Genomic DNA, 17290 nt, shown 5'->3' with positions numbered 1-17290 from the left:
TGGTAAAGACACGGGTAGGTTGAAAGCAAAGAGGTGGAGAAGATATACCACGAATACAGTAACCAAAAGAGCTGGTGTGGCTGTACTAACAGCAGACATAAAAGACTCGAAGGTTAAAATTGTTACTAGTTGGAAATATCAATGGGGAGAGGGCACTTTGTAAAGTATATGACTGTCTAACCACTATGCTGTACACCTGAAACTAATACAAAATGATATTGTATATAGTATGCCTAAATAAAAAAATTGTTACCAGCAATATAAACATTTTACAATGATAAAAGAATCAATCAGAAGGATATAACCATTAGAAACAAATATGCATTTAACAACAGAGCTCCAAAATACATAAACAAAAACTAATAAACTAGAAAGAAATACACAATTCAACAAGAGTTCAATCTCTCATTTTCGATAATAGAACAATTAGAAGATCAACAATGAAACAGAAGACTTGAACAACACTAAATCAACTAGACCTAACAAACAGACACAGAACACCCCATCCACTCTTAAGAAAATTTCCCAAAACAAACAATGAATACTCAAGTGCACAGGGAACATTCTCCAGGATAGACTATATATTAGGCCATAATGTATTTTTAAGATTTTATTTATTTTTAGAGAGAGGGGAAGGAAAGGAGAAAGGGAGGGAGAAACATCCATTTGTGAGAGAGACATCGATAAATTGCCTCTCACACAACCCCCAACTGGGGACCCAGCCCATAACCCAGGCATATGCCCCGATCTGGAATCAAACCGGTGACCTTTCAGTTCACAGGCCAACTCTCAATCCACTAAGCCACACCAGTCATGGCAGCCATTATGTATTTAACAGCTTGAGATTATACAAAGTATTTTTTCTCACTACAGTGGAATGAAACTAGAAATAAATAACAGAACACCGGAAAACTAAAAAATATATGGAAATTACATATGTACTCTTAACCAATGGGTCAAAGAAGTCAGAGAGACTAGAAGATACCTAGAGATGAATGAAAATGAAAACAACGTACCAAACTTACAGGTGCAATGAAAGTAGTGCTTACAGGAAAAGTTTTGTCTGTTATACTTCCGTGAAAAAGGAAAGAAAGATCTGAGCCCTGGCTGAGTGGCTCAGTTGGAGCATCATCCCATATACCAAAAGGTTGCAAGTTCGATCCCTGGCCAGGGCACATATAAGAGGCAACTGATCAATGTCTGTCTCTGTCTCTCTGTGTGTCTCTCTTGGATGAAAAGGACAAATTCCTAGAAAGATAAATACTGACATTGAAAGTATTTGAGATCTTGCTTCCTGGCATATGCTGTCAATTTTGGCTCAAACTCAGAAAAATAAATATTGACATTGACACAAGAAGGAATAGAAAATCTGAATAGACCTATAGCAAATAAGAACAATGAATAAATATTAAATTCCCAATAAGAAAAGCCTAGAGTCAGATGATTTCACTGGTCATTTTACCGAAATGTTTAAAGAATTGCTACCAATCCTTCAGAAAGTCTTTCAGAGAATAGAAGAGGTATGAACAGGCAATGGGGGACTTCCGGCCAAGATGGAGGCTTAGACGGACACGCTAGGTCTCCCTCTACAACTACAGTGGAATACAACTACTTTAAAACAAAGGATAACTAGAAATTCCAGAAAATAAAGCTACACGGAAGCCCAACATATGAAGTTATAAACCAGCGGTGCCATTTGGGCAGGTAAGAGTTAAAGAAGGCAAAGCTGTTTGCGGAGCGGCGGGGCGGGGCGGCGAAAAATCCTGGAGGCAATCAAGCCCCTGGCGTGCGCGACTCCAATCAAGCCCCTGGCTTGCGCGACTCCGGGCGCTGGGGAGCAGCCGCAGCATCGCCTTGAACAGTGAGGCCCAGGGGGGCGGGAGGACGGATCCCGGTCTCCTAGCTGAATAACTGTGTGAATCCATCTTGGACCCCCGCCCCCACAGAAAGCACCACAGGGCGGCGAAATAGGTCGCGGACAGGCAGGCGCCAGCGGTCGCTGATTTGTGACGCGTACGCAGGCACTGCCCCCTGCCCCCGACAGCCGGCCCAGGAAAACAAAACGCATCTGTCAAAATGAGGCAGACAACTATAGAGATCCCGGTAACACAACTCACCAGGCAGCAGATAGAGAACCTGACAGATGAACAGATAAGAAACCTGTCAGAGGCTCAGTTCTGGGCCATTGTTATCAGGTGGCTTACAGAATTCACAAAAGAGCAGGAAAAAGATATGAAAGAAGCGAAAAACTTTCATAACGAAAGGAACAAAACCACATACGAGACAGATGGTGAGGAATCCAGAGTCCATTTCAACAAACTGGAATATGGAGAAGGAACAAGCAGTCAACCAATGCAGCGAGAGGAAATGGCAAGCAACAATGAGAGGATCAGAAACCTCTGGGACAGCTATAAAAGGCCCAACATAAGAATCATTGGTTTGCCAGAGAATGAGGAAGATGAACTAGAACTTGAAAAATTGAGTGAAAATATAATAAAGGAGAACTTCCCAGACTTGGGGAAGGGAATAGACTTGCAGATCCAGGAAGCAAGGAGAGTTCCCAAGAGACTGGACCCAGGGAGAACCACTCCAAGACACATTATAATCAAAATGTCAAAAATTAAAGATAAAGAGAGAATCTTAAAAGCAGCAAGAGAGAAGAAAAGAATTATGTACAAAGGGGTCCCAATTAGACTATCAGCTGACTTCTCAAGGGAAACCCTACAGACAAGAAGGGACTGGCAAGAAATATTCAAAGTAATGAAAATCCAAAACCTACAACCACGAATACTCTATCCAGCGAAATTGTCATTCAGAATAGAAGGACAGAGAAAGTGTTTCCAGGACAAAATAAAACTGAAAGAGTTCATTAGATCCAAACCACTGTTATATGAGAAGTTAAAGGGACTGGTTTAAAAAACAGAAGCTAGGGAGATGAAACAAAGGCAAACGAAACAGGCAACGAGAGTGGAAAAGGAACTGTGGGTAAGGGAAACATAGTGGGGGGAGGCCAACAGGGAGGGGGAGTGGGGAGAGGGAGGGAGATGATATAGGAATTGGGGATCATGGTAGGAGGGAATGGAATAGACGGAGAGAGGTTGGGAGGAACTGTAAGCACAACTAATGGACATAATCTAAAAGGGGGGGACAACTGGAGGGAGGGGGCCACCGGGTGGAGGGGAGCAGAGGGAAGGGAAAGGGGCACAAATGTAATATTTTAATCAATAAAACACATTAAATCTGAAAAAAAAAAAAAAAAAAAAAAAAAAAAAGAGGTATGAACATTTCCCAATTCATTCTTTGAGGCCAGTATTATTCTGGTACTAAAACCAGACAAAGGTATCACAAGAAAACTACAGAAAAATATCTCAAGAATATAGATGCAAAAAAATCAAAAAATACTAGCAAACTGAATCTACCAACATATAAAAAGGATTATGTACCATGATCAAATGGGATTTATCCCAGGAATGTCTAGTTGGTTCTATAGATGAAAATCAAATAACATAATAAACCATATTAATGGGATTAAGGACAAAATCACAGGATAATTTCAATAAATTCAGAAAAAGCATTTGACAAACTCCAATAATCTTTTATGATAAAAGCACTCAACAAATTAGTAAAAGAAGGAAACTTCAACCTGATAAAACACATCAATGAAATCTCACAAATAATATAATACTTAATGGTGAAAGACAATGTTTCTCCCTAAGGGTAGGAACAAGATAAGACACTTCTATTTAACATCGTTCTGGAGGTTCTAGTCAAGGAGAGGAAAGGCATTTAGAATGGAAACAAAAGAAGTAAACTATCACCATTCTCAGATGACATGATTTTGTACATAGAAAATTCTAAAGAATCCACAAAAAACTATTAAGAGTTAATAAATGCATTCAGCAAGCTTGCAGCAAGACCAATATCCAAAAATCAATTGTATTTCTATACACTAACAATAAAGAATCTGAAATGAAATTAAGAAAACAACTCTATTTCCAAAAGCATGAAAAAGAATAAAATAGGAATAAATTTAACAAAAGTAGCTCAAGACTTACACAATGAAAAATATAAAACATCACTGAAAAAAATTAAAGACCTACATAAAAGGACAGACATCACATGCTCAAGGATTGGAGGACTTAGCATTGTTAGTATGGCAATCCTTACCAAACTGATCTACATACTCAATGCAGTCCTATCAAAGTCCAAGCTGCCTTTCTGGAAAAAGACTAGCTGATTCTGAAAATTCATACTGAAGTGCAAGGGACCCAGAATAGCCAAAACAATCTTCAGAAAGAAGAACAAAGACTGGTGGACTCACATTTCCTGATTTCAAAATATACTACGGAATATACTAGTCCAGACTGGCAGAAGGATAGATATAAAGATCAATGGAATAGAATTGAGAGTCCAGAAATAAACCCATAAACCCACTTACGGTCAATGGATTCTTTTTTTTTTCAAAAGTGGAACGCTTCACGGATTTGCATGTCATACTTGCACATGGGCCATGCTAATCTCTGTATCATTTCAATTTTAGTATATGTGCTGCAGAAGTGAGCATTCAGTTGATTCTTGACAAGGGTGCCAAGATCATTCAATGAGATAATAGTATTCAGCAAATGGTGTTGGAACAACTGGATATCTACATGCAAGAATCAAGTTACCCCTACTTCATACCATATGCAAAAAATTCACTCAAAATGGATCAAAGACCTAAATGTAAGAGCTTAAACTACAAAACTCTTTAAAGAAGACAAAGATGTAAATCTTTATGACCTTTGATTAGGCAACAGTTTGTAAGATATGACTTTAAAACACAAGCAGTCAACTTCTGGCCAAGATGGAGGTGTAGGTAGACACGTTTCATCACCTTCCACAACAATAAGAAAAAAGACAACTACCTCAAAACTGAAAACCACCAGAACTACTAGAAAACTGAACTGCATGGAAGTCCAACAAAGATATAAAGAAGGCAATACTCATCCAGACAGGTAGCAGGGGCGGAGCCAGGGTGGAGAGAATGCAGTGTGGTGGCAGTGCTGGCAGCAGCAAGGCAGTGTCTGTAGCCAGCCAACGGAAAGAGAAGTCACACATTATAAAAGCTGGGAGGGACATCTGGGGAGCAATCCCAGCCCCAGACCAGACTGCATAGCCCATGGCTCCAGCACTATGGAAAATAAAGCCTCACTGTTTCTGACTGTGAAAACTAGCAGGGGTTGGGGCGGAGAAAGAAATGCCCGTCTCTCTGCAGAGTACAGTATTCGCTCATTTATCGTGGGTATTATGTTCTAGACCCCTCCGTGATAGGTGAAAATCCACGAAGTAGGAACCTTACATTTATTTTAGTATTTATATATATTTTAAGGCTTTATAAACCCTTCCCACACACTTATAAACTGTGTTCCCAGTTCCTTATTAACCTTTCCCACTCCCTTATTAACCTTTTCCACACTTTTATAAACATTACTTATGTTCTTAAAACATATTCTACACTCTTAAACCTACGTAACTTTAACAACACGTGTATACAGTACTGCAGAATCCCGCGATATAGTGAAAAATCCACGATAATTAAATATAATTTTTTTAAAATCCGGCAAAACCGTGAGGCCGTGATAAGTGAACCGCGATACAGAGAGGGACTACTGTACATTTGTTTAGAGGCCCCCACAGTTCTAGAATGTCCGCAGACCAACCCACTCTGGGAACCACAACCAGGGCAACAGCTAGAGAGGCACCAGTCCCATATGGGAAGCAGGAAAAGTGCCTGGAAAAGGGGCAAGTGCTGAGCAAGCGTCACTGTTCCCTCTCAGACCCTTCCCCCACATACAGTTCCACAACGTGGTAAAATGGGTTGCCCTGTGCTGATGAATAAGTAAGGTTCTGTGCCTTACAATATAACAGGAGCAATAGCTCTACCTAAGACACAGAGGCAAACACAGGAGGCTGTCAAGTTGAGGAAACAGAGAAGTACGGCCCAAAAGGGGGGGCAGATCAAGGTTCCAGTGGGAGAACTAAACGACGAGGAGATAGCCAACCTAACAGACGAGGAGGCAGCCAACCTAACAGATGCAGGGTTCAAAATACTGGTGATAATGATGCTCACAGACTTGACAGACAAGATTAAGTATGACAAACGCACAAGGGAAGAAGTGAAGGCTATGCTAAATGAAATGAGGGAAAGTCTACATTAAACTAATAGTGAAGGGATGGAAACTGGGGTTCAAATCAATGATTTGGAACATAAGGAAGAAAAAAAGTCAACCAGTACAGAATGAAGAAACAAGAATTGAAAAAACGAGGAGAGGCTTAGGAACCTCTGGGACAACTTTAAATGTGCCAACACCTGGATCATAGGGGTGCCAGAAGGATGAGAAGAAGAGCAAGAAATTGAAACCTTATATGAAAAAATAATGAACACTTCCCTAATTTGGTGAAGGAAACAGACATACAAGTCCAGGAAGCACAGAGTCCCAATCAAGTTAGATCCAAAGAGGACCACACCAAGACACATCATAATTAAAATGCAAAAGGAAACTTTTCAGGCAAGAAGTATTCAAAGTGATGAAAAGCAAGGACCTACAACCAAGATTGCTCTACCCAGCAAAGCTATCATTGAGAATGGAAGGGCAGATCAAGTGCTTCCTAGACGAGGTAAAGCTAAAGGAATTCATCACCAGACCCTTATTATATGAAACGTTAAAGGGACTGATTTAAGAAAAAGAAGATCAAAACTATGAACATTAAAATGACGACAAACTCACAACTATCAACAATCTAAAAAATAAAAACAAAATCCAAGTAAGCAAACAACCAGAATAGGAACAGAATCATAGGTATGGGGATCATTTGGAGGGCTATCAGCTGGGAGGGGGAAAGGGGAGTATGGGGGAAAGGTACAGGGATTAAGAAGCATAATTGGTAGGAACAAAATAGACAGGGGGATGTTAAGCATAGTATAAGGAAAGAGTGAAGCCAAAGAACATACTGGCACGACCCATGGACATGAACTAAGGGGAGTAAGCTTGCTGGAGGGAAGAGGAATAGTGGGCTAAGGGAAGCAAAGGAAAAAAAACTGGGACAATTGTAACAGCATAATCAATAAAATATACTTAAAAAAAAAAAAACCCACACAATTAACACATGTGACCTGAGAGACATTTTCAGAGTTCTGCAAACATTTAGAGAACACACATTTTTCTCAAAGACATGTAAAACAATCAAGTACCAGATCACTTCAACACATTTTACAGAATAAGGAGCAAAAGAGTATCATGTAAGGCATGACCTTTGACTTCAGTGTCCTTAGACGTTAATAATAAAAAGGCTTGAAAAAGCTTGAATTCAATGATAGTCCTGTGGTTCTCAAACTTTTGGTTTTAGACTCTCTATACACTCTCAAAAGTTATTGAGGAACTGCAGAGCTTTTGTTATATGCGTTATATCTATGAATATTTATGGTACAATAATTAAAACTGAGAAATTTGAAATATATTTATTAATTTTAAATATGCCACTTAAAAAATAATGAAAACTTGTTGCATGTTATCATAACATGTATTTATGAAAATATGTTTACCAAAAAAATCAGTGAGAAATGTCTGGCCTAATAGAAGCCAGTGGGATTCTCATATCAGTTTTAGCTTCAATCTGTTGCAGCCTTTGGGACACTCCATTATATAATTATGAGAGGATGAGAGTAAAGAAAGCAAATAACATGTTAATATTATCATCAAAGTTTTTTCTATGCAGATCCCTGAAAGGGTCTTGGAGAGCCTCACGGTCTGGATCATACTTTTGAGAATTTCTGCAATAATGGAAAAATACATATTAAAATTAGTGGAATATAAGCCCTGGTTGGTGTGGCTCAGTGGACTGAGTGCTGCTGGCCTGCGAACCAAAGGGTTGCTGGTTCAATTCCCAGTCAGGGCACATGCCTGGGTTGTGGGCCAGTTCCCCAGTTGGGGGCGCGCAAGAGGCGACCACACATTGATATTTCTTCTCTCCCTCTCTTCCTCCCTCCCTTCCCCTTTCTCTAAAAATAAATAAATAGTGAGATACAAAGTAAAAGTTATGTTTTGAGGGAGATTTACAGGCTTATATATTTATATTAGTAGAGAATACAGTTAAGTATCCATATTAAGAAATTGAAAAAAAAGAACAGAACAAACTCCAAAGAAAGCAGGAGAATAAAGAAAATAAATAATATTGTAAAAGAAAAGGGAACATAATTGGTAAAGGTTAAAAAGATATTAAGAAAGTATTAACAATACCACAGATCAACAGTTTTGAACACTGATGAAAAACTCCTAGGAAAATGTAACTCACCAAAACTAACCTAAGAAGAAATAAAAGGCTTCCAGAGTCCTACATAACTAAAGCCCTATGTATATACGTGTGTGTCTATGTATACATGCATATACATGCATACATATGTACACAGCTACACACACATATGTACACACACAAAACCCCCACAAAAAGAAAAGCACTAGTAACTCAGTCAAAACACAGGCAAAAGAAAAAGGCATTTCACAGAAGATGGGAAGCATAGCCAATAAACATGTGAAGAGATGTTTCACATAACTTGAAATCAAGGAATGGCATATCAAGAACATTCCCTGGTTTGAGGGGATGTAGCTTTATACCCCTCTTGATTAGAGGTGTTGAGGTGTTGAAGAGGAGGCTGAACTACAGAATCCCTTACACCTGCTGGTGGGGTGTTAACCTGTAACCTACTTTGGAAAACAGATGTCACTGCCTGAAACTGGAGGTGAACAATGACCCAGCAATTCCACTATTAGGTTACTGCTAAAAAAAAACTCTTGCACATGTACAAGGACTTATAAAAATGGTTCATAGCAGCACTGTTCTTAATAGCAGTAACCATGGGAACAATAGCAAAGCACATCAACAGGAACGGATAAATAAACCATGGTAGTTTGTACAATGGGATATTACTATAAGGCAATAAAAACAAATGACCTGCTGTCAGTGACAAGCAGTGTAGGTAATGCTTATTAATATGTTAGGTAAAAAACAACAGCAGCAACAAATCCCCAAAGACTATAGACACACAGCACAATACACTTCTTATAAAGTTCAAGAATGAGACTAACTAATGAACATGGGATTCAGAGTGATGGCTCCCTGGGCCGAGGGAAGAAGGGCTGGGAGCAACCACAGGGATAGACAGATGCAGGTTATTGTCAAGATCCTGACTTTTACCTGGGATGATGGCTTCTCAGATGCTTGTAACAGTAAGAAAATGGATCAACCAAGGAGGGCGACACAGGAACAGATGGCATCTTTCATGAGCTGCAGATGGACTACATAATCTATGTGAGCTTCAAGTAGGACAGAAACAGAAACCAGGCTCGGGTTCCAGTGGGTTGTCTGTCTCTCACCTAACACAACACACTCCTTCCTTCTCACAGGGCCAATTCCTCTTCACCCTCCCACAGCCACAAGAAGTGCCCCTGCTCCTTTTCTGTCCTCCCACCCTGTGCCCCTTGTGCTGTGAACACACTACTTCCAAGTGATCAGGTGTCTATGAGCCAGTCCCCCACCTTGAGCAGTGAACTTGTTCAGGGCAGAAGTTCTGTCTACGTGTCAGCTGGGTGCAGAGTGCCAGTTTGTTGAAAGAACCAGCCTTTGCCCTCAATGACCTCTGCCAAATCTTGACCACCTTGCCAAACCTTGACGTTTCAGGCCTAATTCAAACTGACTCCTCTTTGGGAGGTCACAGTGAGTTCTTCCCCTCAACTCTGTCCCTCCCTATTCTTCCCTGTGGCCTGTGCCCAGACTTGGGCTCCTCCTCTCTTGCCTGGACGAGTTGCCTCCTTCTAGTCTTTCTCCACACTGATCACCACAGATCCTTCAAATGCATTTCAGATCTCAGCTCTCCCGATTAGAGCCATTTCATGGCTCCTCATTCCCCTGACGGTCAGTTCAGACTCCTTAGCTCTTACCACAAGGCCACTTGGTGACCACTGTGCTCCCCTTGCTCACCACATGACTGTGCCCTTGGTGTCCAACGGTCCACTGCACTTAGGGAAAGCTCTTGACCCTATAGCACAAGGTCAGGGAGCCATGGCCTCCTCTAAGCTCCTACTGCAACATGAACTCTGCTCCTAGCCCACCCACCACCCAGACAGGTGCTCCTCATGTATCTTACTCAGTCCTTAGCATGAGGTCTTGCACATATTAGGCAGCTTGTGCTGGAAGGAAGGGGGCCTCGTGTTCTCCTATATATTTTATAGGCATGGTGTTTTGCCACAGATTGTGGATTGATGCTAATTTTAAAGAGGTTTTGTGTTTTTTCCCTCTGACCTGCTGTAACTATCCCTGGGCCCCCACCTGCCCCAACAGCATCTTGGATGTGTTCATGCTGGCACAGTGCCAGGTCTGTGGCCTTTGCTCACTAAGGACAAGCAGGTGCCTGGGGCCCACCAGAACCCTCATGCCTCCCTGGCCCCGGAGCCTTCACTCACCGTGTTGAAGTACTCAACACCAGTAGCTTCAAATGCCTTCGCCACAGCTTGGGTTGTGGCCACGCAGGCTACAGGGTGGCCATTGCCAATGGACTTGCCCATGGTGACAATATCAGGGACAAAGTCTTCCCCCTGCAGCTGGAAGGCCCAGAAGTGCTTGCCTACTCGGCCAAAGCCCACTTGAATCTCGTCTGCGACAAAGACCCCTCCGGCCCTGCGGATGTGCCTGTGGCAGAGGATAGATGGCTGACGGGTGGGGACTGCGGTGAGAGGAATCAGAGCAGGAGCAGGGAGGTCTTGGGACTCTGAATCTTGGCTCTGCCAACAGTAAAGTCAAGGCCTTAGGCAGATGGCTGGCCTTCTAGGGGCCACTACTTTTCCAGGGGCTTTGAAAAATCTGGCAAACAGGTGAGGCTGAGGTTGGAATGTGGAACAAATGCTGAGAAACTCCATTACAGCCCTGGCCTCCTGGGGCAGCCCCTCCCACCTACTCACTTTGCCACTTCCTGGAAGTAGCCAGCAGGGGGAACGATCTGCCCTCCCACACTGGGCAGGGACTCAGCGAAGAAGGCAGCAATCTGGGGACGACAGGGGACATGGGAACACCGACATGGAGGTGCTGAGCAGCAAGCTGGGATGGTTCTGCTAATGCTGGCTCAGGGCTGGCTCCAAGCAGAACAAGTTACAGTCATTGCTACATCCCCAAGTTGGGCTCTACATCTGAGGGTCTGTGACTCAGTTTTCTTTCAGGCCCCAAACCAACTCTTAAAACTTGGATGCCTCCAGGCTCCCATACTTAGCATGCTCCAGACAAAACCCACTCATTTTCCCCAAGCCTGTTCCTCCCCTGCCTCTGACCTGGACCAGAAATCCGACCCCCATCCCTGATCCAGCCGCTCCTCCATATGCCGGTCAGCACAGCCTGACTCCTTCTGTATCACCTCTGCGCCCTCTCCCTCCTGTCCACTGGGACACCTGCCTTCCACAGATCTGCCAGTTTTTGCCTTGGCCCTCCCGCAGGGGCCTTCGGACTGGATGCCTTTTCTAGTTATCACCAATGACTCCCAAACTGTGTTCTGCCTTGGGGCTGCTCACAGGCTACTGCGGGATGATGGCAAGGCAGACCAGGTGGCAAACTGGCCCTCCACCCCGGCTGCCATCAGTGCATTCACCACTGGCTGGATGGGACCATGTGCGTGTATTACCTGCCTGCCCTGCTCCTGTGCACTGCAGACCACATGTTTCACCTCCGTGGCATAGGCCTCAGCAGGACTGGGATGGTCCTCCCGGTAGAGGCCCCGGTAGGTGTCTGGGAGAGGTGCCTGTGGGGAGTGACAGCGCCGTGTCATCCAGGCTGGGTGTGGGCACCGACCTGTTGCCCCCCCTGGGCTGTGCATACCACGTGGACCCACTCCTTCTGGCCATCCAGGTCCTGGAACTTGTAGGGGCTGATGTCAATCAGGGAGCTCAGGTGACCGTGATAAGCACTGGGGAGAAGGGAGGGTGGTCTCAGGCCCTGACAGCATGTTTCTCTGGCCTGGCCTTGACCACTGTCTGTCCTCCTCAGGAGACACACCTTTCTGACACAGCCCCCGAGTCCGCGGGCTGGGGATGAGCACGGTCCGGGGGATGAGGGGATAAGCGTGGGCCAGGGAGTCTGTCAGACTTTCTGCAAGGCCACTTACTAGCTGTGTAATGGAGCTAATCAGTGAGGCTCTCTGGGGTCAGTTCTCTCCTCTGTATAGTGGGGGCTCCTCTTCAGGGTTGCAATGAACCTTCAACATGCTAAGGCTCTGCCATGGGCCTGGGCCTTGTGCAGCACATAATTGATACATGGGAGCTACTGTCGGACCAGTTTCAACACCTCAAATGTGGGACCACCCCACACCCCCCCACAAAGCTTTCTCAGCTCCCCAGAAGGTGCCCCCCTAGAAGAGAGATCGGGAAAAGAACTCCTGGTGTCTATGTGGGTGGTGTCTCTGTAGCCACAGCCCTTCATCCTTCCTGCCCACAGCACCCAAAGTCAGAGCCCTGTTGATTCCCGACAAGTGTGGGCCAAGCCCTGGGAATGGCACTTACTGGTCTAACACTACCACGTCCCAGTGTCCTGTGTACTGGCGGGCCAGCCTCAAGGCCAGGTCGTTGGCCTCCGACCTATGATGGAAGAGGAGGGTGCTGCTCCAACAGCTGTCCCAGGGCCTCCCCTCCTGGAGCCCTGTTTCCTTCAGAGAAACCCAGAGGCAAGGTGAGCCCTGCCAGCAAGAATGTTCTCAGGACCCCATTCATTAGTTATTCAGTGAAAATTCATCAAATGCCTTCTATGTGCTAGGAGCTGGGGCAGAAACAATAAAACAGGCCCTTACCTTCCTGGATCTTACATTCTAGTAAGTGTCCTGAAAGCCAAAGAAACAAACAAACCCAAAGAAAGAAAGAACCATCATCCTGGTAAGTGCCCTAAGAATATCTGATGGGCCCTACTTTACATAAGGGGGTGTTAAAGGCTGAATTGTGTCCCACAAAATTCCTATGTTGAAGTCCTAACCCTCAGCACCACAGAATATGGCTGTGTGTGGAGACAGGCCCTTTAAAGAGGCAACGAAGTTAAATGAGGCCGTTAGGGTGGCCCTCATCCTACCTGAGTGATGTCCTTATAAGAAGAAATTTGGACACAGAGATACCAGGGGCTTGTGTACACAGGCAAGACCCCATGAAGGCAGCTAGGTGGCCACCTGCAAACCAAAGGGAGGCCATAAAGAAACCAAACCTGCCGACACCTTGACCTCTGATCTGGCCTTTCAGTCTGTGGCATTTGGTTATGACAGCCTGAGCTGACTAAGACAGGGGCCAGGGAAGGACTCTATGAGGAGGCCACACCTGCACTGAATCCTCAAGGAGAAGTTTCTAGGCATGATGAGCAGCACATTCAAAGGCCCTGCAAAAGAAAAGAGCTCAGTGTGCTCAGGAACTGAGAGAAGACAGGGAGGCCAGAGTGGGGCAGCAGTGGGGAGACACGCAGGGCCATCTTCACAGGCCTTGGATGGAGCCCAGATTTTCTTCCTAGGGCTGTGCAAAGCTACTTAAGAGTTTTAATCAGAGAAGAGACGTTACCCAGCTTCCACGTGAGGAGGAAGCCTCTTGCTGTGTCTAACAGAATAGAAGGGAATTAAAGTGGAAGTGGATCTTCTGAGTTTGTCAGGTTTAGTATGTGGCCCATTCTCCATTCACAGTAGTCATAAAATAAAAAGAACACACTATTTCAGTGAAAAAAGAAGTGGAAGTGAGGAGACCAAGGATACGCGTTGAGTAGATTTGGTAACCATGGAGGTAGACAGAGGTGGATGGAGATATCCTGGAGACAGGTGAGGCAGGCTTGACGTAAGGCTGTGAGAAAGGTTTCTGCCTTGGGCAGAGATGCAGACAGTACTGCCACTTATGAGTAAATCTGGTGGAGTAAGCCAGCAAATGCCTCTTCCTCCACTGCCAAGGAAGCGCCCACCCCTAAACCCAGCTCTCCGCTCTTCCCAGAGAGATTCCCGTCTGGCTTCCATCCCCTATGTGACGGCCCTGGGCAAGGTAGTTCCTTTTTTTTGAACAGCTGTTTCCTTATCCTAAAATGAAGATGTAAATTCCATTTCCTAGAAATTACTGGGTGGGGGGAATGATGAATGTACTATGTAAACGGCAATGATAATGATAACAACAGTTACTATAATCTAAATGCCTCAACCTATGGTTTGTTGGAATATTCTCTCCCAGGACACTGGGCTGGTTCTATGTACATGTCATCCCCTGCCATTGCGGTCTCTGCTGCCCCACCTCAGTCTGAGCTGCCCTCACCTGTCACCTGGCCGCTGAAATGGCGCCTGATGGTGTCCATTCTTGCTCTCTCCCAGCCCTGATGACATCACTTGCCTGATCAAAACCCCCTGATGACTTTCAATGCTCTTAGGATACAAACAGATTCTTTACTTGGCTGATGAGGCCCTGGGTGATGGGCCCCGCATCCCTCCCTCAGGCTGCCTTTCAGTTTCTCAAGTGTGCTGGGTGCCAAGGCTCTTGTTGCTGCATAGGCTGTTCTGGGTGGTGACCAGGGTGGACAGCAACACTCAGCCCAGTCAGCTCTTGACTTCGTGTCACTCTTCGGAAAAGCCTCCCTGCACTCACCAGAGCAGCTCAGGTCTGCTCCTATGCCTCCTGACATCCTGCTCTTTGCCTCTAGGCAATGACCCCTCTTCACAATGTTTTATTTCTCTGAAGAATCACTGGATGTTTTTGTTTCTTCCGAGTAAGCAGGGATTTGGTTGTAGCCCCAGCATTGTGCCTGTGTATTCCTAAGGCAGAAAAAGGAACGCATTACCTTGGTGAGCCCTAACAAGGATCCTGGAAAGGAGGTAATGGCACCTCTTAGTAAGAGGCCCGAAACTGGGTCGGCAAAGAAAGCCCAGGGCCTATAGCTGGGAAGCCCAGGCACCGCCTGGTGAGGGCTACCTCTTCTCCAGTCCACACCTGGCCAGCTACATGGTGCTTCGTCTTGTCTGGGGGCTGGCCGCAGGGCACTTACCCAGAATTCAGGAAAAAGAACACACAGAGCTTCTCAGGCAGGGTCTCAGACAGCCTTTGTGCAAAATCCACTATGTTGTCATGCAGGTACCGGCTGTTGGTGTTGAGTACTTGATTCTGCTCATGTGCTGCTTGGACCACGAGAGGATGGCAGTGTCCAACTGGAAGAGGGTTACCTTCATCACACAGCTGACTCTGTTCAACGATCCTACCAGGGCTCCCCACCCCCAATCTGCAAACCCAGCTGGGGGAGACACAGTTATGGAAGGAGAGGTGGAAAGGAAAGAGGGGACTCTGAAGACAGAGGTAAAAGACAGATGCCACTTCTGGGAAAGGGTGCCCTATAAAGGAATCCCTGAGATTCTGGCCGAGGAAAAGTCCTCTGGCAGAAACCTGCATCTTGGGTGGGAGTGTCTGCCAGTAGGCTTGACCTCACCAGTCAGTGGGGGCTGGAGGGAACGACTGCCAAAGGCCAAAGAAGATGCTACAGCGATCATGCGCTGGAAGCTCACCAGGTGCCAGGCACACTCAAGGCAAATTACACGAATTACCTCAATCCTCCAAAACACTCACTCTGAGGTGGGCACCTTGTATTATCATACCTGTTTTGCAGATGAGCAAACTGAGGAATGAGAATTAAGTAACTTGCCTATGATTACAAAGTTAACGAGTGAAGGCCAGGGGTATGAACCCAGGAGTTCTGGGACTAGAGCTCCTGCTTTTAGCCTCCACTTTATTAACCTCCAAGGTGCCTGCTGAGTCAGACTTGCTTGCCTCCCAACAGCTCTGGCAGCCTCTCCTGGATAACTGAAGTCCTATTTCAGCATTCTTGCCTCAGACCCAGATAGCCACTGGGGCTGAAGCCCTGCCATGAGGCCCAGCACTTTGCCAGGGGAGCCCATTGCTAGTGAGGCTGGGCTGCCTGTGCTCACTGAGCCTGTCATCAGTCCCAGGTGGAAGGGGGCCCCCAGACCAGACCTCTGATTCCTGCCCAGTTCAGCACAGCTCTGCTTGGAAACTTCTACAGCTGCACTAGGAAGCCTGGGCCTCCACTGCTCAGCTCCACCCAAGTTCCCCAACCTCCGGGCACTCCGGATGCCCTGGGACCAGGTGCACAGCCTCATCCTCCTCTCTGGCCCCTCCAGCCTGAGCGATGGTACTGACCGTGAGCCACATTGTTGATGCAGTCGATGTATTCTGCCCCTTGTTCATCATACATGTATTGCCCTTGGCCCCGGACCATCTTAATAGGATCCTCAGGAAAAAAGAGTCTGCAGGAAGAGCTGTGGGGACAGGCAGAAAAAGCGACAGCCATGCCTTAAGACCTGAAGGGCGAAGTCCACCCATCACAGGCCTGCCCCAGCCCTCCGGTGCTGGAAAGGACAAGAGCTGGAAGGGCACAGGGCGCCTCTTTGCCTCCAGCCCCCACTGCCTAATGACGACTGGAAAGGAGGAAAGGGAGGTGGTAAGCAAGTGCTAAAACTTAAATTGTTTCTTAAGGCATTCGAGGGCCCCGGGGTTCATGTGCCTACATCAGTCCCAGGAATCCCGGGAAAAGGTGGCTGCCGAGCCCCTGGGGCTCCGCCGCTTGTCAGTGTTTCTTTGCTTGGGGGTGGGGGGCGGAGTGTGCACCCCAGCAGGTGGCCAGCTGGGGCCCTCCGTGGTTGGGCCAGCCGAGTTAGCCGCTGCCCCGTGGGCTGCCAACTCCAGGCGCCAGCAGAGGCCGCCTCGCGCCCCACGTCGCACCAGGAGCCCCTGGCACAGGCCCAGGGCGGAGGCTCTGGACACGCTCCCCACTCCCACCCTTCGTCTCAACTTCGATCCCTGAAGGAGTCCGTCTCAGGCCAGGCCCTGTGGCGGGGCGCCCCGGGGTCCGCCCAAGTGCCAGTCAAACGCCTCCCTGGGGGAAAGGCCGCCGAGAGCTCGGCAGCAGCTGCGGGGATACGCGGCGCCGGAGCCGCAGGACCGGTCGCAGGGGCGACCCAAGAGGGCGCAGAGCAGAAAGCTGCTGCCGGGCCCGACGCCGGGCAGTCCCGGAGACTCGGAAGGGCGGGGCGGGCGGGGGTCGGAGACTGCTGGCTCCGCGCAGGACTTGCGCGCGTCGTGCGTGCGCGCCGCCCGCGCCGCTGTCCCGGTACCTGAGCAGCTGCCGCCTCCGAGCTAGCGTCGCCGCCTTCCCGCGTGAGTCCGCGGCCATGACGGCGGGCGGCAGTCTGGGGAGACGAAGCGGAAAG

At 46.7% G+C, this 17290-nt stretch overlaps 1 protein-coding gene and 1 non-coding gene across 6 annotated transcripts in view; both read right to left on the bottom strand.

The window, feature by feature from the left end:
• PHYKPL (5-phosphohydroxy-L-lysine phospho-lyase) overlaps positions 1-17290 on the bottom strand; it is a 26545-nt gene extending 9255 nt beyond the window's left edge. For 2 of the 5 annotated variants that reach the window (XR_016513285.1, XM_090287897.1), the window contains exons 1-8: positions 17195-17290; positions 16221-16339; positions 15058-15217; positions 12576-12650; positions 11896-11983; positions 11702-11818; positions 10992-11074; positions 10497-10722 (exon numbers count right to left, since the gene is read on the bottom strand). Coding sequence is in view for 4 of the 5 variants with exons in the window: in XM_090287897.1 (XP_090144023.1) it covers positions 10497-10722; positions 10992-11074; positions 11702-11818; positions 11896-11983; positions 12576-12650; positions 15058-15217; positions 16221-16339; positions 17195-17253 (927 nt within the window). In the remaining variant the exon portion in view is untranslated. Of the gene's footprint in view, positions 1-10496; positions 10723-10991; positions 11075-11701; positions 11819-11895; positions 11984-12575; positions 12651-13131; positions 13226-13370; positions 13429-15057; positions 15218-16220; positions 16340-17194 lie in introns of those variants that run through there. The other 3 variants (XM_090287898.1, XM_090287900.1, XM_090287899.1) reach the window with 3 other exon arrangements.
• On the bottom strand, positions 4461-4564 carry LOC150000442 (U6 spliceosomal RNA). Its single transcript, XR_016513766.1, has one exon. It is a non-coding gene; the product is annotated as a U6 spliceosomal RNA (small nuclear RNA).

This window comes from Furipterus horrens, unplaced genomic scaffold, assembly GCF_987537825.1.
Source record: "Furipterus horrens unplaced genomic scaffold, mFurHor1.1.pri manual_scaffold_10, whole genome shotgun sequence".
Classification (NCBI taxonomy): domain Eukaryota; kingdom Metazoa; phylum Chordata; class Mammalia; order Chiroptera; family Furipteridae; genus Furipterus; species Furipterus horrens.
This window is presented reverse-complemented; position numbering and strand designations above follow the sequence as displayed.